The 22,193-nt window shown below is 43.8% G+C and overlaps 3 protein-coding genes across 3 annotated transcripts; 2 read left to right on the forward strand and 1 right to left on the reverse strand.

Moving 5' to 3' along the window:
• The first annotated feature begins 1,704 nt into the window (after positions 1 to 1,704).
• On the forward strand, positions 1,705 to 14,929 carry HFE (homeostatic iron regulator). The gene is made up of 6 exons (XM_022562242.3): positions 1,705 to 2,903; positions 6,332 to 6,595; positions 6,780 to 7,079; positions 7,921 to 8,196; positions 8,329 to 8,442; positions 9,406 to 14,929. The coding sequence occupies exons 1-6, from the start codon at positions 2,828 to 2,830 to the stop codon at positions 9,444 to 9,446; spliced, it is 1,071 nt and encodes a 356-aa protein (XP_022417950.1). The 5' UTR covers positions 1,705 to 2,827; the 3' UTR covers positions 9,447 to 14,929.
• A 1,878-nt stretch (positions 14,930 to 16,807) lies between these two features.
• LOC149748151 (histone H4) lies at positions 16,808 to 20,722 on the forward strand. The gene has a single exon (XM_089918452.1). The coding sequence runs from the start codon at positions 16,849 to 16,851 to the stop codon at positions 17,158 to 17,160; it is 312 nt and encodes a 103-aa protein (XP_089774578.1). The 5' UTR covers positions 16,808 to 16,848; the 3' UTR covers positions 17,161 to 20,722.
• Positions 17,539 to 21,971, reverse strand: H1-6 (H1.6 linker histone, cluster member). Its single transcript, XM_022562248.3, has one exon. It carries the CDS (start codon positions 19,849 to 19,851, stop codon positions 19,171 to 19,173), a length of 681 nt encoding a protein of 226 aa, XP_022417956.2. The 5' UTR covers positions 19,852 to 21,971; the 3' UTR covers positions 17,539 to 19,170.
• Between the last annotated feature and the right edge of the window lie 222 nt (positions 21,972 to 22,193).

Genomic DNA, 22,193 nt, shown 5'->3' on the forward strand with positions numbered 1-22,193 from the left:
TGTGTAAAAGTCCAATGAACAATTTAATAAATGGGTTTGTTTTGGCTTCAACCCTTCCCTGCCCAAAGGCATTTACAACGTAGGATGTCGTTGGCACCAATAGGCACTAGATGGCGCTCCAAATTAACACTGTCCTTGGTGGACAGCTGATGCTCCTTGTGCCCGGGCTAAGTTATCAATCATTAACTCTGGGTTGACATATTACCCAGAAGATTTCAAAACTCATTCATATATAGTCTTTTGATGGACAGAAATGCTAATTACCTACAGTTGACAGTGACAGTATTGAGAAGCCGTGAGACTGGAGTAAAGGCCCAGGGCAGTCAAGTACCAAGCTGGCTACCGGGACCTTTGGAGTCAATAATCTTTATAAAGAGAAATAAATTGTCAAATGGACAAGAAACCCATGGTTGATTCATTCACCTCCTCAAGCAATTCATAAGGAGGAGAAGCACAGATAACTACCCTCGAAGTGCATACAGTTTAGAGTAAGGGGAAAAGGCATGGAAAGAGAATGGACAGAAATGTTTTACATCTGGCAGTATAATGTGGAGTAGAGACTAAAGGAGGATACGGACAATTTTACCAAATCATGGGGGTAGAAACAGTCTTGTGCAGAAGCCACTTCAACTGTGTCTTAAATGTGAGTAGCAAATTAGGCATAAGAACCCCAAAGACCTAAAGAGACTGCATATGTTTTATCTTTTTAAATTATTATTATTTTGATAGTGAGATAACCACAGTACAGGCACTCTGTAAGAGGATGCTGACCTATCACCTGGTAGGGAGCAGCATCCTCAGATAAAAAATGTCATTGATAATATTAGTATGATATTAGAATATGTACTAATAATAAACATGGTTTAGCCTTGTTTATTTGCCAGGCACTTGTTGAAGGCTTCATTTATCCATTTTTATTCTTTTTCACTTAATTCTAAAAATCATTTTATGAAGTAGCTGTTATTATCACATCTTTGCAAATGAGAAAGTTGAGACGGAGAGTTTCAGTGGCTTTGCAGTATAACTTTCCCTTGAAGACTGATTATAATTCATGTGCCTTTAAAGCACACATATATACTCATCAGAAATGAGATACAATAGGGTAGTTTACAAAAACTCTGATTATACTAAAGTGAGCAAGAGTAGACTTTGCTGTTCTTCTCATCGGTAATGAAAAATACATATACGACAGTTTTCATTAGAAGATATTAAATATCGAGGATGTTTTCTCCCTTAAAATTTCTAAGGCTTTTGGAAGAGCTGAAAGATAACAATTGACAAAAATAGTCATCGCAATGGTCCCAAACTCTTCCCAAATGATAGAGACATTTATACCATGGCATCTCGTTAGTTCTGATGGCACTCTAAACAAAAACGTACAACATACAGTTCATTCCTAACCTGCCAGTCTGTAATTATTACCTTCTAGGGGTGTCCATATCTGTTAACAGCTGCAAGAGGTCATTCACAAAGAGTATCATTTGGTGATCAGAAATTATTTTCCCCATTTCACAGATGAGCAAACTGAGGTTCAGAGAAACTGGAGTAAGGCCAAAGTACCGTTAAATCTTTCCCTTTTTGTAGCTCTTTGGAGCTCACCTCTGCTTGCTAGATGGTATGCTGCCTGACTCATGAATCATTCAATAAAACCAATTCAATCTTTAAAATTTACTTTGCTGAATTATGTTTTTTAGCAGCAGCTTAGTGACTGAGTAAGGGGAGAGGGAGGGAGGATGGTGGAATTTGGAAATGATGACTAAACGGTACTAAAATGTTTCATTGTGGAGGGGATGACAAATGTTCTAAAATTGACTGTGGTATGGTTGCTCACCTTTATGAATATACTAAAGCCGTGGAATTTTATACTTTAAATGGGTGAATTGTATGTACGTGAATTATATCTCCATAAAGCTGTTACCAAGAAAAAAAAAAGTAATTGTACAATCAACCCCCATGTGCTCATCAGCAATAGTCAGCATCTTCCCCACCCGATTTCATATCCCCGCATAGTTAAGAGGCCTTAATTTCCAACGCTGATTTTTTCTGAGATGGCCAAAATTTGCATACATGCTTTAAAAGGTATCACTTATTATATTTATTAGGCACTTAAAGGTTTCAGGAAAATCAGACACTAATATCCTTTTGAAATTTCTCAGAGAGTAGTTCTCAAACCTTGTTGTGTGTGTTGGGGGGAAGAGGGGTATTTAAAATCCCGTTGCTTTGGTGGCACCATACAGCAATTAAATCAGAATGTCTGGGGGCTATAGCAGGGCATCAATAGGTTTAACGATTCTCCGGGTGATTCCAATGTGCAGTAGTTTGTGAAATATAATTTAACTACATAAATTGTGAAAGATGTTTCGGTAGATAGGATCTAATCTGTTAATCTTATGATTTAACTAATTCTGATCAAAGAATAAAATAAATTTTTATGCAAAAACATCAGGATTGGAAAGTTGAACTTAAAATTTTTCAAAATGTATAATTAATTTTTCAAGTTATTCAATATTTAAATATTTAGATCAGAAAATCGTTAAATATACTTTCCCCAGTCAGCAACATCCTCCCTGGGTTTAAAAACCAGAAGGAGAGCTGGGTCACCGAGTGTTTCCCAAGCAGGTACTCTGGATTGCAGGAGAGTTCAAGTGCAGGAGACCCATTTCTTTTCGCCAGTGGCCCCGGAAAAGGATCCCACTGGCCAGGAAGTTTCATCTGGGATCCCCGGAGCCTCGGCAATGGCTCCAGGGTGACTTCTTGGGCCACCCCCGTTTCCCGGCCCTACCCAAGCGGCTGAAAAACGCCAGGACGGACGGTCGGAGCCGGCGAAATGGGCCTGCGAGCCCGGCCGGCGCTTCTCCTCCTGATTCTCCTGCGGACGGTGGCCACGCAGGGGCGACCGCCGCGTGAGTCCGGGGGCTGCAGGCCAGAGAGGGGAGCGGGGGGTGGGGGGAGGAAAAATCGAAACTAGCTTTTCTTATCGATTGGGAGTTCGCTAAGCTCGGAACGACTGCTCAGCCCTGTGCACGGTCCCCTCCCCCAACTTTCCCCGGAGGGGACGTGGGTCACTGGGGTGCAGATGGGGTTACGGGGCCTCTCGCCCCAAGACCTCCACGCCCACCCCCGGCCCGCTCGCTGTCCCTGCTGCTATGGAGTTACACTAGGAACCACCCACTCCCTCCTCCGAGCGTGACGTTTCTAGGTATAAACCTTTTCTCATCGAGGCCAAGGATTAGGGGTCCTTGGACTCGGATCTCGGTATTCTTGTTTCTACTGGTGGTTGTGTCGTTTTACCCCCGATCATCCCCAAACAGGAAGTTCTTTTCACCAAGGGCGACCTCGGCCGGAGCGCCCCCTCGGTGTTTCCTTTCCCGGGCGCTCTAAGGGTTGGGAGACTTTGGGACGAGCGAACGCACGGCGGACCCAGCTGGGTTTCCATTTCAGAACCACTGGCGCTGTGGGTGGGAGGTTCTTGACAGAGGTCGGCCTAGGGACTGACTGACTCTTGGTGATTGTTCTTTTGCCTGGAAAAATAACATATCTGCTGTTTTTGAACTTTTGAACTGAATCGCACAGTTCTCCTTTTCAGCCCGGAGTTGTTGATTTGCAGTGTTAATAGTATTGTATAATTAACCGGCCTTTACTAAAGGATGCCAAAGGGATGGTAATTAACATGTAAGTAATGACCTCAGTTTTAAATCGCCTTCAGATCTGTGATCCTGTTTGACTCTACTATGCATTTGGGAGGTAGGAGCTATTCGTATGTTGATTTTACTCGTGGTTAACGACCTCAGGTTAAATCCTTTCCCCAGGTTACAAAGAATTCAGGCAATCTGGTTTTCTGACACTAAATGAAGTACCACTGGTTCTAATCTTAGCTGACAGTGTTCGCCCTTACTGTTGTCTGGCACAGCTCTGGATGCTTCATACTTTGTCATGTAGCCTCAGAACCACACTTGGAGGGTAGCTAGTATGTGTATCCACACTTTATAGATGACGAGAATGAGATAAGACTTGCTCACAGGTGGTGACTTTGTTCAATGTTACTCAGGGCTTTTGAGCCCATGTCTCCGCTTCATAGCTGCGATTCTTAAAAGTCACACTGCGTTGGAGGTTGAATCATAACATTTGTTGGACACAAGTCTTCACTGTTCACAAGTACTGAAGGAGCACCACCCATGTGTTACGCTGTTCTAGACCCAGGAGAGAGCAGGGAGCCTAGTCCTCTGGTGCTTTGTATTCAAGTAGACGGGGATGACAATACACAAAAGGATAGAGAGCATCAGGTAATGGGTGCCCTGAAGGCGTGTGAAGCACAGAGATCAGGGCAGACCACTCTCCCTGGCTGGGTTTGAACAGATACCCGAACGAAATAGAGGTGATGCTGCCTGGGAGTAGCGCTTCCCGGACAGGCTGGGGAGACATGGCAAGGATTTGCAACCTCAGCACTACTGACTTTTTTTTGTTGTGGGGACCGTCGTGTGCATTGTAGGATGTTTAGCAGCATCCCTGTCCTTCACTCACTGGATGTTAGTACACTCCCCAGTTGTGACAACAGAAAATGTGCCCAGACATTGCCAAATGTCCCTTAAGAGACGAAATGTCCTGGTTGAAGAAAGAGCAAGGGCGCCGCTGCAGCAGGAGCGCAGGGGCTGGAGGCCTAGAACAGGCAATGGGCTCAGCGGAGGAGCTGTGGGCGAGTCTCCTGGGGCCTCACAGGCTACAGTGTGGATTCCAGACCCGCAGTGATGTGATCAAGCACAGCTGTTGAAAAGATTGCTCCAGCTGCTCTGTGGAACGCATCGTGAAGGGGGCAGCGATAAAAACAGCACAAGCAGACAGGCAGGAGTTGATGGACTGGGCCGGTGGGAGCAGAAGTGGTGGCGAGAAACGGTTGTATTCTGGATCTATTTTGAAAGAAGTTGCTGAGGGATCTATGAAGGATCACATGACAGACAAAGTCGAAGGTGCCTCTGTTATTATTTTCTTTTATTTTTATTTTATCGGTCTGAGCAACAGGGGCATAGGTGATGCCATTTCTGAGATGGTGAAGGCGGAAGAAAGAGCAGTTTGGGGGAAACCAGGAGCCTGGTTTTGGACTTGTTCAAGTTTGAGATTCCAGTGAGTCATCCAACTGGTGGTATCATGTAGGCAGTTGGAGTGTAAGAGTCTAGAGTTCACGGCCAGAGACAAAAATCTAGAAGTCAGCATTTAGTCACCCCACAAGTGTGTATTAAGCACGTCCTACATGCCAGACACTGTTCTAGGCATTGCGGATACATCCCTGAACTCCCTCATTCTAGAATTGAGGGGAGGTGTAAGGAAGCTCTCATTGCCCAGAAGTCTGTCCTCTTGGGCTTACTGGAGTTTTTCTCTATTTGCATTTGATTGGGAACAGTTTTGCAGCTGAAAAGCTGCCCTGAGCTGTTTATCAGCACATCTTCCAGCATTTGACAGCAAACATTTACAGGCAGACCTCAGAGATATTGCGGGTTCGGTTTCAGACCATCACAGTAAAGGGAATGTCACAGTAAAGCTACTCACATGAAGTTTTTGGCTTCCCAGTACATATTCAAATTATGTTTACTACACTGTATTCTATTAAGCGTGCAATAGCATTGTCTTAAAAAAACAACATACATACCTTAATTTAAAAGTACTTTATTGCTGAGAAACGTTAACCATCATGTGAGCCTTCAGAGAGGCAAAATCTTTTTATAATAGTAACATCAAAGATCACTGATCACAGATCACCATAACAAATATAATAACAATGAAAAAGCTGGAAATCTTGCGAGAATTACCAAAATGTGGCGCAGAGACGTAAAGTGAGCAAAGGCTGTTGGAAAAGTGGTGCTGATAGACTTGCTTGGCACGGGGTTGCCACAAACCTTCAATTTGTAAAAAACACATTAGCTGCAGAGTGCAATAAAACGAAGCCTGTCTGTACACTGTAAAGCATTTAGACATGGAAGTAGTGAAAAAAACAATAACTCCTCTGGACTTGGATCTAATTGGCTCTGAGCACTAACTCTCGAGCTCAACTGCCCTAGCTAGACACACCTTGGGATTTTCTAGAGTCTGTTGGATCCAAGGGAGGCTGCTATAACTGTGACTACTGGGGCAGAGGCCGGGGCCTGCAATGGGGTGGCAGGCACACGTGGCAGACGGGCACAAGGGGAGAGCAGACGGGAGAGGCATGCGGAGGGAAGGCAGGAACCGCATGTCACTTTCACGGGGTGGGACCAGACACAGCTGGTACCAGTTGATTCAGAAGGCCTGCCTCCCAGTTCCCCAGGCAGCTCACAGAGAAGGCCTGTCGCCCTCTCCCCAGGGTCACACTCCCTGCGCTTCCTCTTCATGGGTGCCTCCGAGCCAGACCTTGGGCTGCCCCTGTTTGAGGCCTTGGGCTACGTGGACGACCAGCTGTTCGTGTCCTACGATCACGAGAGTCGCCGTGCAGAGCCTCGTGCCCCGTGGCTCTGGGGCAGGGCCACCAGCCAGCTGTGGCTGCAGCTGAGCCAGAGCCTGAAAGGCTGGGATCACATGTTCATCGTGGATTTCTGGACCATCATGGACAACCACAACCAGAGCAAGGGTATGTGGCGAGCACGCCTCGCCTTCCCGAGGTGGGCGGAGTATGTCCCCGCCTCAGGGATGCATCTTGAGGGAGACGACTGGCTATTTGAGATCGGGGGACAGGGAAGAGGGCAGGAGTTTGATTCCTGAGGTCACTGGGTTCCCGTAATGGCGAAAACAGGGGCCTGCTCCTTTGGTTTCAGTAACGAAGCTGGGAGTGCTGCCAGAGTCCCACACCCTGCAGGTGATCCTGGGCTGTGAAGTGCATGAGGACAACAGCACCAGAGGGTTCTGGAAGTATGGGTACGATGGGCAGGACCATCTTGAATTCCGTCCTGAGACGCTGGATTGGAAAGCAGCAGAGCCCAGGGCTCGGACCACCAAGCTGGAGTGGGAAGTGAACAAGATTCGGGCCAAGCAGAACAGAGCCTACCTCGGGAGGGGCTGCCCTGAGCAGCTGCAGCGCTTGCTGGAGCTGGGGAGAGGGGCCCTGGACCGGCAAGGTATGGCGGGAGCACCCTCTGCCCCTCTCTTCACGGATGGACGGGAGGGGGATGCAGGGCATGGGATCCCCGGCTGGGTTTTCAGAGATGGTCGAGGTTGTGTGACTCTCTGTGAAGGTAACGAGGTCCGAGTTTTCCACCCCGAGGTCTCCAGCTCTGAGGTCTCCGCCTTACAATTGAGATGTATCATCCAGCCATGAGTCATGGTTTTCATTTTTTTCCCAGGCACGTAGCTAAAGAGGAAGTAACTGTGATTTTTCTCTTGATTTAACCAAGAACGCTATGTATATTTATAACTCTTAGGAATTCAGAGATGCCAATTATCACATGAATACCAAGGCAAGAAATGAATACCAAGGAGGCAACCGGTCAGAGTAGCAGAATCTTGGGGGGTAAAGGTTACGTTCACAGAACATGGTAGTAGTCACGTAGGCTGCCTATCTTACAAGGCCCCTTTTTACAAGAATAATTACTGGGTTGAACCAGGTGAAATTACCAGTAGTACGTATTCAATCACTTTTGAGCCTCATAGGGGCAATTTCATCTGATTCAACTTAATATCTTAACAAAGAACATAAGACATGGGCAACAAGTATGCATATTTACATGTGGGACCGGAGAACAGGCTGATATGACTGTGACTATTCTCCATGTGACACCACATCAGAACCCAATCTTGGAACATGTGTTGGGGCACAAAATGGTTTGTCTCTCCTACAACTTGCTCTGTCTGCACAGGGAAACTCCTTCCTCCAAGCCATAGAGAAAGTGAAGTGAAAGTTCTGGTCTTCCTGGCATGGGTAGGAATCCCCCCTCCAGATCCTCCCTCCTTCCTGTTCAGCGCTTCCTTTGGTGAAAGTGACTCATCACGTGGCCTCTGCAGTGACCACTCTACGGTGTCAGGCTCTGAACTTCTACCCCCAGGACATCACCATGAGGTGGTTGAAGGACAGGCAGCCACTGGATGCCAAGGACGTTGAGCCTGAGGACGTGCTGCCCAACGGGGATGGAACCTACCAGGGCTGGGTGGCTTTGGCTGTGCTCCCTGGGGAAGAGCAGAGATACAGCTGCCAGGTGCAGCACCCAGGCCTGGATCAGCCCCTCACTGCCACCTGGGGTATGGATGAGAGCCAGGGGCTGAGAAAACCTGGTGTGGGTGGGATGGGAGTGGTCAACAGGGCAGTGAGGGGAGGGTTGGCTCTGGGATGGGGCAGTGATCATGGGCTTTCACTTGCTTTTGCTATTTTAGAGCCCTCGCTGTCTGGCACCCTGGTCACTGGAGTCATCAGTGGAATTGCTGTCTGTATCATCCTCTTCCTTATTGGAATTTTGTTCAGAATCTTGAGGAGAAGGCAGGCTTCCAGTGAGTAGGAAGAAGGAGGAAGCCTCTTAGCATCTCTGACCCCAGGACACACTAACCCTCCTGCAGGGAGTGCGGCAGGGGGAGGGCAAAGGGGAGTTGGCATCCACGAGAAGCCTTCTCATCTGTCTTTCTCTGGGAGCCCTGGCATCTCCCTGGGAGCAGGAATTAATGATTTCCCTCAGAATGAAAGCTCCTAATTCAACAGACATCTTTTGAATGCCTGTTATTTTGCAAGGTGCTGTTTTAAGTAGTGCGGGTGCTTTGAGGTTAAGTCACCTTTGCTATCTCAGAACCCAGGTCTAGTAAGGAATGAAATCCATGACAGGTAAATGCCGTTAAAGACCCCCAAAGATCCTAAGGCAGATATGAAGCACATGCTCTGGGGTGTCAAGGGAAGGGATGACCACGTTCATCTGGGGATCAAGAAAGGCTTCTGGATCTTGAAGAAGTAGGATTTCTTTAGGTGAGGTTGAGGACTAGGGGAAGTCAATGCAGATGTAGCAACTGTGCAAGTGGGAGAGTGTGAGGCATGCTGGGAGGTGAGAAATTATTATCAGTTTGACCCTTGACTTTACGTACTTTTCAGTCTGCATTTCTACTCCCTGAACATTGCTGGTGCAGGGGAAAGAGGGGCAGACAGAAGCCAACTCCTGTAGAGCCCTGGGGGCCTTTGAGATGTTATGTTATGAGCACTGGAGGGGCGGCGATTAATGCAGGGACTTAAGTAAGCAAGGAGGAACCCAGTCTCCTCGATATGGAGAGTGAGTTGTTAGGAGGTGAGATGGGAGACAAGGAGACCAGTTAGGAAGCTATTCAGCAATTCCAGATGAGAGATAATGGTGCCTGAAATCCAGGAGTTCCTTGGGAAGGGGGTGACAAGAGTTGACATGCGTGGCCGGGGAGGGGAGGAGGCAAGAGGATCGTAGGCCTGTGATGCCTCTTTCCTGGATCTTGTCTTTACAGGAGGAGCCGCAGGGGACTATGTCTTAGCCGAATGTGAATGAAGTGCAGCCTGCAGACTCCTTGTGAGGAAAGAGAGGGTGCACTTGAGGCGTTCTTCATGTTTCCGGACAGCTGGACCTAAGAAATAGGAACTGTCTCAGGAACTCTCTGCTCTTAGCCTTGCCCGTTCACTGTCAAAAAGTTCCCCATCTAGGTTTCTGAGTTCCTGCTTCTTAAAGGGCCCTAGTTGTGACCTCTACCCGAGAACTGGCTCTCCTGAATCCCAAGCTGCATCTAGAGCCTGCCTCCATTTCCTGCATCACCTCAGACTCCATACACCTATGTCATCTCATCTCCTAACGGTGGAATGAGTGTCCTTAAATTTGGGGGGACTTGTGATTCCTTTAAACATCTGAGAATAGCTTTGAACCTTCTCCTCGGGACATACACTCTAATACCCCTACCAGCATTTGACACACACATCCAGGCGTTTCCTGGACCCACTCAAGTTTCCTTTTAACCCTCTCTCTATTATACAAGAACTCACCTGTTTCCAAGCCCCGTGGTCTCTTCCATCAGAGGGGTACAGTGTGAAGGTTGTGCACTGCACAACCCGAGGAGGCACCTTTCCCAGAAGAGGCATCATGGATGTTTGTGCGTTTTATGATAGTCTTCCCGAAAATGGGTGGGAAGTGTCTTGAGGAGGGAATGTCTTTTTCTAATTTGCACAAAGGTGCCATGTAGGTTTCCTTAGGTTAATGACACCCGCACTCACAATGCCAGACTTGAAGTAGCACAGGGTTTGATCTCTGCTCACACCCTCTCCTTGTTCTGACAATGAAAATGAGAATCAAGATGATGATGATAATGAAAATGTGGCTGACACTTATTTATGAAGCTCTTCCTTGGTGCCAGACTTAGTTCTGAGTGCCTACTTACATACATTATCTCAATAGTTCTTTGCTGTAAGTACTATTATCCTCTTTTTTTTTTTTTAAGATGAAGAAAGTGAAATTGGTTTTTTTTGTTTTTTTTTTTTTTGCGGTAGGCGGGCCTCTCACTGTTTTGGCCTCTCCTGTCGCGGAGCACAGGCTCCGGACGCGCAGGCTCAGCAGCCGTGGCTCACGGGCCCAGCCACACCGCGGCATGTGGGATCTTCCCGGACCGGGGCACGAACCCGCGTCCCCTGCATTGGCAGGGGGACTCTCAACCACTGCGCCACCAGGGAATCCCCAACCTGGCTCTTTGATCCAGCTCTTTGACGCTGCATTCAGTTGGTTAGATGCCTGGAGTAAATGGGGAGGAAAGGAGATGGCTGTGGAGATCGCTCTTCTCTTGTCTCATTGTCTGTATTCTCAGTGAGTTTGGCCCAAATGAAGGGAAAAAACAGCAGAAAACAATATCAGCCATGTTTCCTTTCAAAGTCCCTGAGGGAAGAACCCTGGAATGTGACCCCTGTTGCCACCACTGGCCAGCTCTATCTGGCATCACTCATGGGACTGTGATTGGGGGTGTCAGTTAGTTACTGTGTTGGACCTCACAGTGTCCTGCTCCAATCAGGACCACCAGGGTGGAGGCGTTTCCCTCCAAAAACTGGAGCAACTTCTCTCATATTAAAATGGAAAACTAGAAGCCACCGAGTGGCCTTGGTCAGCACCAAGATGCTGACCCCAGCATCTTCCTGGGGTCCTTGAGAGTCTGGTTCTCATCCCCAGCCGTGCACGTTCAAAAAAATTAATCTAATCAGGTCACTCAGGAATTAGCCGATTCTGGGAAAATAATTTGTCTGACCATATTCAAAAGAGTACTAATATATACACGCAGAAAACTTGTGTTTACTTTGTGCTACCACGTGTATTTGGCAGCATAACTGTGAACAAGGCTTTCTGTCCTGGAGGGCAGCTGCCTCAGACCAAATACAGCTCAAAAGTTTGTTTGGTAGATATTGAACTTGGGCAAAGAGATCTCAACTATTTTTTTAAACTTTTCTTTTTTTGCAGTTCCCAAAGTTAAGTGGATAAAAGTATATAGGATTTGTGCTTAGTACAGAAAAGTTGAAAATGAATTAAATTGAAACTATTATTCCATTAGCCAGTAATAAAGTCTATTAAAAATTTGCATATTTCCTATCACTATTATTGCTATATTAAAATATATAAAATTAGTAGATACATATATTTTAATAAATGCATAATTCATTGTGTTGTGTACTGCATGGTTTTCCTGATGTATTTGTCCATCTTATGTATAGACTTAATCGACTTAATCATTATGTTATTTTGGGGACATTTATACTGCTTCTAATTTTTTAATGTTTTGTTTCATGAAATATTTTCATTAAACCATGGTATCTGAATTAATTGTTTTTCTTCACACTAGACACATTACCATCTAAGCTGTAACACATTGGTCATTTTACCTCCAAACCATGGTGGAAGCACACTGATAAATTCTTTCTCCTTAAACATCAACCTATACTCAACGCAGACTGCCAAAAAGCTTCCTGGCTCATACTAAGCTTCCTACCTCATTAAACATTCTACTCTTCACAGTAATACACATTTATTAACAGTCGGCAACTGTGGCCTGCTAATTTTTTTTAATAACCGTAGTTATAAATCTCCATTTTCTTTCAGTGTTTCTTAGCTTAATTTTTCTAGCCTTGTTCATCAATTCTTAAGGTCAACTACATTTGAAAAGTCAGATTTAAAAATCTGTACATTTAAAAATCTGTTATTTTGCCTCTGGCAAAACCACTTACAAGGGTGGTAGTAAGGAGAAGCGCGCCATCTGGTGGCCAAAAATGTCACAGTGGTCTTTCGACTATGGGGTGGGGGGAGGGGGTCCCTCAGGGGAAAAGAATAAACAAGGGGTGGGGCGCTGGGGATCACTTTTGGAGAAAAGCCCCTGAAAATTTGAGAGAGCAAAGCTGAAACTATTCACCAGCTATTTGAATCTCTGGAATCACAGGGGACTGTTGAGCTACCTGAACTGGGAACAGAACAGAAGGAAAACGAACAAACCTGCTGATCTTTGAGGCAACCTGCCAGCAGTTGGTTAAGGCTGCTGGGCGGTACAGGCAAAACTTCGGCTTAAGTTATAATAATATAGTCTTAGAGTACCGTGTACTTGATACATTCTTCAGGTACACACACACACTTATAAACAAAAGACCTTCTCTAAAATGCTGCAAGGTTCTTATAAGCTACACACTCTAATAATAACTAGAATTTAAAAATGCATGACTTTAACCATGGGAGATTTTCACATGCGTGGAGTGATATTTTTAATTTTGATTTCTTTCTGTGGACTTTGGGTCATCATATTTTCTTCTCCCTTTTGGAATCAGTGATTAACATGTAGAATATGAATACAATGTTAAATCATTTCATGTGACAATTTGATTAAAAAGCCTGTGTTGCCTTGACATCCTGCGTGCATTTATTACTTGGCCTGGCATGCATGCTGGTATCTCACATATGCTGATTCTGAGTAACTCTCTAAGGTGTTTACTCATGTGTGAGAGATACATATGATGTGTTTTAAGCAGATGCTTCTGTAGCTTCTATTTCTTGGCTGAATGAATTTTCATTCTCAGAAAAGTCTTCTTAGGCTTAAATGTTTTCTAAAACTAATTTTTTTTTCAGCTAATAATTATCAAGTACTTACTAGATGCCAGGCCCTGTTCTAAATATTAATTTAATTCTTCGGAAGAATCCTGTGAGGTAGAAACTCTTGTTATTCTGCTACCCTTATTTTGCTGTATGGAAACCAAGGCACAGAGGGGTTGGTTAACTTGCTGAAGGTTACACAGCTGGAAAATGATTGTATTGATTTTTTTTCCCAGCTAGCCTGGCTCATCTTCATAGCCACTACACAATCCCTCTCTCTGAATCAAGAAAACGTGTGGTTGGCATTGTTCCATCTTTTTAGGATGCTCCTTTGAGTATCCATTCTGCTGCCTAGTGGCAGCACCTCTGATTATTTCCTGAGTGAGGAGAGAACCTGTTTTAACATTTCAGAATATACTCTATAATTATTTCATAAATATTTGAAACATTTGGGAATTCTTTTTTCTGTTCACACACAAAATTCTAACTATCAAATTCACATTTTTATTAATTCTATTTATCATTCAGGGAGGTATTATGGGATGGGTAGCATTGAAGCACCTGTGAATCATTTTTCACCAGATTTGCATAGAAAGTATTGTAAATAATGTAATTAAGTAAAAAAAATAAATTCTGGCTTTTGACCCAAACATTCTAAAATAGAATTTTGGAGCCTTCAGTGCATTTGTGTGTGGAGGGGGAGGTGAGGATAATACCAATATTTGCATAAACTTCAGTGAAAGTCTTGTCAGTTAACGTTACCCTATGAGTTGATGAAATATCCTGGATCTTATTCTGTAAACAGAGTGACCACAATGGCATTTTCATAAGATAGTCAGCAAGCAACTTGGATACTGCCAAAGGAGCTTCGCTATGTGTGCAAGAAAGCACCTGTTTTAAACATGGATGTAACAGTTAATGATCTTTGCTTTGTGTACTTTTGTGTTCCGTTTTCACCATTAAAACAAATGCAAAATCCTTTCTTTGGGCTTTGTGTGTGTGATTAAGGAAGTATTCAATGGAACTTTGAGAATCAAATTTAACTACAAACATGTTTATAAAAATTTTGAAGCAAATGTTTAAGAAAGTATACTGTTAGAAATTCTCTTTCCAAATAACATTTTCTTTAGTAGGTCAAAATGTATTACGAATATTTAAGGGAGAAAACCCACACAAGGACAGCAGGCCTAGAAAGTGTAAGTGCCAAAAACTTTTAGTAAAAGAGTTTGAACTAAAGAGAAAAAGCAGGGAGTTCCCTGGTGGTCTAGGGGTCAGGATTCGGCACTTTCACTGCTGTGGCCCGGGTTCAATCCCTGGATGGGGAACTGAGATCCCGCAAGCTGCATGGCACAGCCAAAATTAAAAAATAAAATAAAATAAGGAGAAAAAGCAGGAACGTTTTCCTAGAAGGATAAGGAGAGGAAATGAGAAAAATATGGAGAGACACAGTATATGTATGTTATGGAACCAAAAACATGCCAGTGGGAATGACAGTTTAATTCAGGAAAAATGAATAAGAAAATAGATCATACCAAAGTAAAGATTAGGTGGCTGAAAAAGAGAAATGCATTAAAGACTTAGATGGGAAGGAGATAAATCAGCCAGGGGTCAGAAGAGCTGTCTGCCCCAGACCAGGATTGGTGTCCCCAAATGCCCAGAGCTAACTACTGTCATGTTATAAATCCCTGTCAGGCTAAGTGGGGCGAGATTGTACTTATGTATTTCTGCAACTATAATATTGCTCAAAAGTATTTCTACCCTGGGATTTCTTTTTCCTAAAGTACAACTGTACACTGAAAAGTGTTGGTATATTCTGGTAGTTTTCAACCCTGGCTAAGTATCGGAATTGTCTTTTGAATACATATGTATTCCATGGGATGATATGTGTACATATACTATATATATATATATATATATATATATATATATATATATACATATTCCTCAACGTTGATATTCTGATTGAGTTAGTTTGTGGAGAGTGGTTCTGGGCATTTTATATTTTTAGAAGACTTTTGTTTAACATCACAGTTTTATTTGTGTGAATATTTCATGTGTCCATTTAGCCACAACTTGTTTGCAGGGTTTTTACTTGAAGAGCCTCACTCACATGAATGGGGCTCTGTGAAGCCAGGATCACTCTGAGAATGAGAGTTCCAGGGTGACCCACCCTTTCCCAAGCTACAGGACCAAGGAATACCTGAACTCTTCCTAGAGTGGAAGAATCCATTTTTAATATAAATCTATAATTGTATACCTCTTAAATATTTCTGTTTTGACATTCATGATTTTTGAGTCAATGTCATTGAGAAAAAATTAGAAAAGAAGAAATTAGGAGAAGGGAATAAGAAAAAAAGAACCATGTCATACACATTATTTTAAATTTATTTTCATGAATTAAAAAGCATGTTGAGATTTCATGTTTACCTGTGAACACTGACCTTGCACTTTTCCTCTGTAATGAATGGCATTTCTTCCTAGCTAAGTCTCTGCTTATAAGGTGCATGTTTGTGGTGGGAAAGGGTAGTGAAAGTCAGGAGCCTAAAAACACTCACTTTGGGGCAGAAGAATATAACCATCTAATTATTTCAGAAGTGATACAAACCGTATGTCATTCAGAGCTTTCCTGCCCTCTCCTGGGTCTTTTGTCTCCATCTTTGGGTCTCTTCTCCCTTTTTACCTAAGTCTGAGGTTATTATATGAGGTCTCTCTCAGACCATAATCTCATTCTAAATCTCCCCAACAGACATTTATTTATTAACCAGGATGGGGGGGAGGGGTGTCTTTTTTTTTTTCAATTTAACTAGAGTGACTCTTACTGTGGAAATTTTTTAAAGTTGTCAGGAAGCCAGAGAAACTTTTTGATTTGAGAAATCCTTCTCTTCAAACCATATTCAGATCCAGTTCTGTTCTATTCGGCTTTTTTTTTTAAAAAAAGAATGAAAACAAAAATGGGATTAACCTGTTCAAAACACCCATAATCTCATCATAGACCTCCCAGGGGAGGGCCCTGTAGGCTTTGTAATGACCTTAATCAAGTATTAGCCCTATCTTACTATTAATCCTGGACTCTACAAAACAAACGTATGTTCTTGTCTCTAAAACTAGAGAAGGTTGAGAAAGGATTAATGAAAGAAGGAAAGGAGCTTTTAGGAACTGCAGGCCAATCAGGCGCAGAAGGCCAGGAAGAGGGTCCAGAGGTAACTGATTACCCAAGCCTAGTTTTAAATTCCTTCTCTCATATGCATTTGCAGAAAAAGGAGTCACCCAGTACATGTTTGAATTGAGGAAGAGAAGAAAAGGAAGAAGTTTTAATTTGCAGTCGTTTGTCTACCTTTCTGTCTTTCCAAACACAGGTCTTTTAGGACGAGAGCCTCTTCGTGGCCAGGCTTAAACTTCACCCCATCAAAATGCGTCCTTTAAAATTGAAACATTAAAAGGACTGAAAAGGAAAGTCCCTTGACCTATAACTCTATCTTCCTTTACACATTATTTTTACCTTCCCCAAGGAACCACTATCTAACATTAGTTACCAAGTTAACAAAAGGAAATGTGGAGTGAAGCTCTTTGCTCCGTGTCCTTGAGCTGAATATACTCAACTTGAAAACGCGCAGGGCAAAAGAGAAACTAAAGCTCTTCAGCTGATTGAAGGCCACCTCACATTACGGCCCGTCAGACGAAGAGCGAGGTATTCCGACCAATCAAAACATTGAAATGTTAATAAGCCCCTCCTTGCCCCACCCCTTGATGACCTAGTTTGGAAAATCCCCCAGGGCTCTCGTTTTCAATCAGGTCCGCAAGAATGCTATTTAAAGAGCAGTGCTAAGTTCAAAAAGTTACTGTGACAGCAACCATGTCTGGTCGCGGAAAGGGTGGCAAAGGCCTCGGCAAAGGCGGCGCTAAGCGTCACCGCAAGGTCTTACGGGACAACATCCAGGGCATCACCAAGCCAGCTATTCGTCGCCTGGCCCGCCGTGGTGGTGTCAAGCGCATTTCTGGGCTAATTTATGAGGAGACTCGCGGGGTGTTGAAAGTGTTTTTGGAGAATGTGATTCGGGACGCTGTTACCTACACTGAGCACGCCAAGCGGAAGACTGTCACCGCCATGGACGTGGTTTACGCCCTCAAACGCCAGGGCCGCACCCTTTACGGCTTCGGTGGTTGATCACGGCATCGGCCGAGACAGACTTCAACATTTTCTAAAAAAAACCAAAAAGGCCCTTTTCAGGGCCGCCCACAAACTCGCTGAAGGGCTGTTGGACGTTGCGGAGGTGTGTGAAAGGCAAATGTCAGAGCTAATTTAACATGCGAAGTATGGTCGGAAGCTATATTAACACAGCAGTTATGTAACTAAATACTTAGGGCCTTGCGCTTCACTGTTAAGAAATTTGGGTCTTTATGAAGAAAGTAGGCTTTCAGAAACGGTGAAACGCGAAGTGATGTATAAGATTGGACCCATGAGAGAAATCTGGAAATATTAGAGCTGTCCTTAAGTGGACGGCTGGAGGCATCCATGGCACAAAAGTTCACAGTATCGCCCACACAACACAGAGCTATGCAAATGAAGGCTCTTTGGGGACAAGCTTTCATTGGCTGGTTCTCAGTGTGGCGAAGAAACCACTGTTTAATTGCGGAGGGTGGTGTTACAAGGCTGTTTTCCTATTGGCCAAAACAAGGGGTTTCATACCGGTACCCGGAACTTAAGGGAAAACGTTCATTGGTTAACTTTTTAATCCGATGCAATCCAGGCGCTAATGGGCCCGAGGAACAAAGGCGCAGAGTGGCCGAGCCGCTTCTACACAGGTTGGAGTAGTGCCGGGAGGTCGGCTGGCTTCTGGGCGGGATGAAGCCAGTTGTTCCTCCTTTCTCTTTGCGGTGATAGTCTGGGGTCAGTCCACTGCTGGACACAGAGAAGTAGCTCACTGCCTTGTCCAGCAAGTGAAGAATTTTCCTGCACTATCCCAACTCCAACCTCAGAGGGAAACAATGGCCACCTTATCCAAGCAAAGCAGGGCTGTGGCTGATTCTGTACAAATTGAAACCATTGTATTTAGTCGTTTTCCATATAGGATACAATTAATTTTTTTTTCTGTGGCCCGATTATACAAATGAATTCAGACAGGATATAGAACATGTTTGTATGTGTGACTGCATTAATTACGTAGTTTTGCAATGGGCTTTGTTCGAAGTCGCCCCCAATACCAAGGCCCAAATAAGATTAACAGTATAAATTTATTTTACGAGGATCTTTAAGAACGCTAAATTACAAACTAAGTGAAAACAAACTAAACTGTTTAAAGCGGAAAAGATGCTTTAACTCCGACCCTAAGCGTTTCCTAGTACAAGCAGGTTTGTGATTTAAAGGTCACACCCTAATATTTGAACCTCCAACATCTCCACACGTTTTAGAGTTAACGTTTTTCAGCCTGTGTAGCACAACCTGAACAAGCCGATCATTCTCTTCATAAATAGAGAACAATTATATTAAGACTAATGATATTATCAAACCAAATTTTAATGTAACAGTATGTGCTTAATATATAAAGTCATCTGGTAACTACTTGCAAACTAATGAAGGTGAAAGGCGTTTCAATATTCTTGCAGATGTAAAACGGAAACATCTGTGATTTACGCAACGAATCATAGTGGAAAGAAATCTGTTTAACGAGAGGTAAACTTCTCACTAATCCAAACTGAGACCTTGGTTTCTGTATATTAACCCCTGTAAAGTCCATGGAGACTGAGTTCAGAAATCTTACATGGAAAGGCACGTTAAATCATATACTAGAGTATCATTAGGTGAAAAAACATGGTCAGGTATGGTTGGGCACGGAGCTGATCTCTCCTCTCTCGACTTAAAATCCAGCACTTCTCTAAGCATTTAGGAACTTACATACAAGGAATGTGCCTTGTTTTTATTAGGATGGACAACCTAACTTTCTGGAACTGGGCAGTCAGCGTACCATTGAGTATCCGAAGCTCTTCAGAGGCTGTACCGTTTGTCTGACAAGACACTCTCACGAAATCACAATCTTGCTCATTGTCAAGCGATAAAGTTGACGAATAGTCTTTTCTTCCGGGGTCTTCTGAACACGCAATGTTACACCCTCAAAATCATTTGAGTGGCTCTTAAAAGAGCCGTTGGGTTCTATGAAAACTGGCCGTTGCTGAAATGTTACTTCTTGGTTGTTGCTTTCCTAGGATTAGTCTTCAGCTGGGTCAGTTTAGAATTCCCAGCCTTGGGCTTCCCTGCTCTGGCCTTCGCTGGACTTTGCCGTTGTTGCTTGCCCTTGGCGCCTTTAGCTTTTCTGCCACTCGAACCTGCTTTCTCAGCCATTGTTGTCCTCGGCGCCTTTGCTCTTTTGTTGGTCTTAGCTTTCTGCGGAGATTTGGAGTCTCCGGCCAAGACATGCTTCTTCGTCTTGGTAGAAGCAGGCTTCTTGACCTTTCCCTTGGGGGGCTCAGCAGCAACCTTCTTGCTGAGCTTGAAAGAGCCGGAAGCACCGGTACCCCTGGTCTGCACCAGAATTCCTTTGCTAACCAGGCTCTTGAGACCCAGCTTGATGCGGCTGTTGTTCTTCTCCACGTCATAGCCCACGGCTGCTAGCGCCTTTTTCAGCGCTACCACAGACATGCCAGCTCTCTCTTGAGAAATGGAAAGGGCCTCGATGATCAACTTGGACAATGAGGCGCTTGTGGTCTTGCGACTTTCACCCGTCAAACCAACCGGCTCCTTGCCCCTTTTTTGGGGGGGAGGTTTCTCCATGGACGGTGGAACCCGGTCCGCTAGAGCAACGGGCACCATCTCAGACATTACATTAGAGTAGAGCAATACGTACCACCTAGCAAATAGCATAAACTACTGAACAGGCCTCAGGGCCTTATATAGGGCAGGGCGCGCTGTGATTGGTGCGTCGCTCAGGCACCGCCCCCGCCCCTTGGGGAAGGAGCATTTGTGTTTGTTTCCCTGCCAAAAGTTGAATGCCTCGAATACCCTCTGCACGGAATCGCCCAGGTTCCACTGCTGAATAAACCATGGAGATACAGATTTCAGATGCCTTTTTGCCTTTTAATGAAAAATGACCCTGCATGCCAAAACTGTTCAATAAAGCCCTCGATTTTCAACAAAATTCAAGGGGAAGCACAAAACTTCCCCTTTTCCGTGTAAATATAAAAGTGATTTTTAATGAATGACTTATCTCATCTCTTCTAACTGGTCTTCCAAATGGTTGGCTTTCAGTTGGTGGAGAAAATAAATTATTCACGCCCTGATTTTTATTGAAAATTATTTATGTATATGAGGGAAGTAACACAGATATCTTAGATGTCTCACTGCAGAGTTGGAAGATTCTTTTAGAATTGTCAAAAAACTTCAGGATAACACCTTATTTGGGCAAACAATCTAATAAACAATGATCTACAGGCATGTGGATTGCTTGTGACTAAAACCACTTCTCAGTCCCTAAGGCTTGATAGCAGACCCTCAAGCATGGAGTAAATTACCTGGATTTCACACATGATATCTGCTTGGCCAAAATCAGGTCCGCCTTGTAGAGGGCATCTTGAACTGAGTTTTGCTTCTGGTTTCATTAGTTCAAACCTTACCCCTATACCCACACCCACCCTCTTCACCCTCCACCCTCAAAAAGAATATGTAAGGAAACAGATACAATCCCTGCACTTAATTAACTATAAAATATGAGGCAGGAACCCTGGTCTGAAGAGCTCAGTGGAAACAACAGATCCAGATCTCTAACAGGACTGGGCTGGCAGGTGTCCTGCAGAGCTGTGGGAAAAGTTATTGGAATAATGTCTAGGATGTTTCTCTGGGCTTGTTCTAGGACTCAGCTTTCTCAGAGGTGTATAAGAGTTTCAAGGCCTGGCCTTCCAGGAGGATGTTGAGGGAACGGTGTAATATGACCAGAGTCCAGGGTTCAGCAAAGGAAAATCCCATAAGGACCATCTTGCAAAGATCCGCAAATGCCTGCGTGAGAAATTTGGTGACATTCTACAGACTGGGCAACCACTGGAGGCTTTTAAGGAGAGAGCTTGTGTGTTTTTGTAGTAGTTGTCTTCTTGTATGGTTGTTGTAGTTGCCTTGATTTTCGATTTTTCACATAAACAATTATTGTGGAAAGCCTAATGTCAGAGGTTGGTAGTCTGTTGTAATAGTCTCAGAAGAAAGACAAGAGCTTCATTTGAGGAGAGAGTGTGGGAAAAGAGAGAGTCTACATTTGAAATACTTCTGAAGAGGAAATGAGATGATGAGACTTTCAAACTTCTGATTGCAAAGTGAGGTAGAAAAGTCTCTTTCACTCTCTCTGTCTCACATACATGCTCACATGTGCACTTACACACACATATGAAACATAAATTCTGAAAACAATACTATCTTAAGTGCATTCTGATATATTTTCATCTAGTTTATTTTATTTTTTAAAAAATGCTGGTTGCAAATCATGAGATTGATTTCACAGCCTACTAATACATTGTGACCCTCAGTTTGAAAATTCTTTTCTACTTAGAGGGATTACGGGTTCATCTTACCAAGGGCTCTGTTTTAACGTGTATTTGGTTTCTCTGAACCTCGGTGATCCCTGAGAGGTCGTACCATCAAACGTCAGTGGCTTAGGGTCGGGTATGAGTGGATTGATCCTTATATTTACAGGTTGACAGAACATATCACTCATGGCTGTAAAAGTAACAGAGAATTGGCTAGTTTTCTAAAATTCTTAGATTCCATAATTTAAGATCCAGAGAAAAAACCATGATTCATATTTTGCATTATAATTCGAAAAGATACCATAAAAACAAGCTCACACACATATACACCATATATATGTGCCAGTCATTGTCCCAAGTATTTTCCCCTCAAAAAATTTAAAAAATAAATGTATGAAATCATTTTATAGATGAGGAAACTGAGTCACAGAAAAGTCACACAACTTGCCCAAAGTCTTAGAGCTAGTGAGCAGGAAGGCTGGGATTTGATTTCAAGAAGTCTGGCTTCAAAAGGCTCTCCTTCTCCCATCTCACACTTAGTCTGCTCAGGCAACTCAAACAAAATACTCTAGAGTGCATGGCTTAAACAATAGAAATTTATTTCCTCATAGCTCTGGAGTCTAGAAATCCGAGGTCAGGGTGCCAGCATGGTCAGGTTCTGGTGAGACCTCTTTTCCTACCCTATAGACGGCTGCC

Source organism: Delphinapterus leucas, chromosome 10 (genome assembly GCF_059928025.1).
Source record: "Delphinapterus leucas isolate spDelLeu-1000000601 "Yukka" chromosome 10, BTC_Dleu_Yukka2, whole genome shotgun sequence".
NCBI classification, from domain to species: Eukaryota; Metazoa; Chordata; class Mammalia; order Artiodactyla; family Monodontidae; genus Delphinapterus; species Delphinapterus leucas.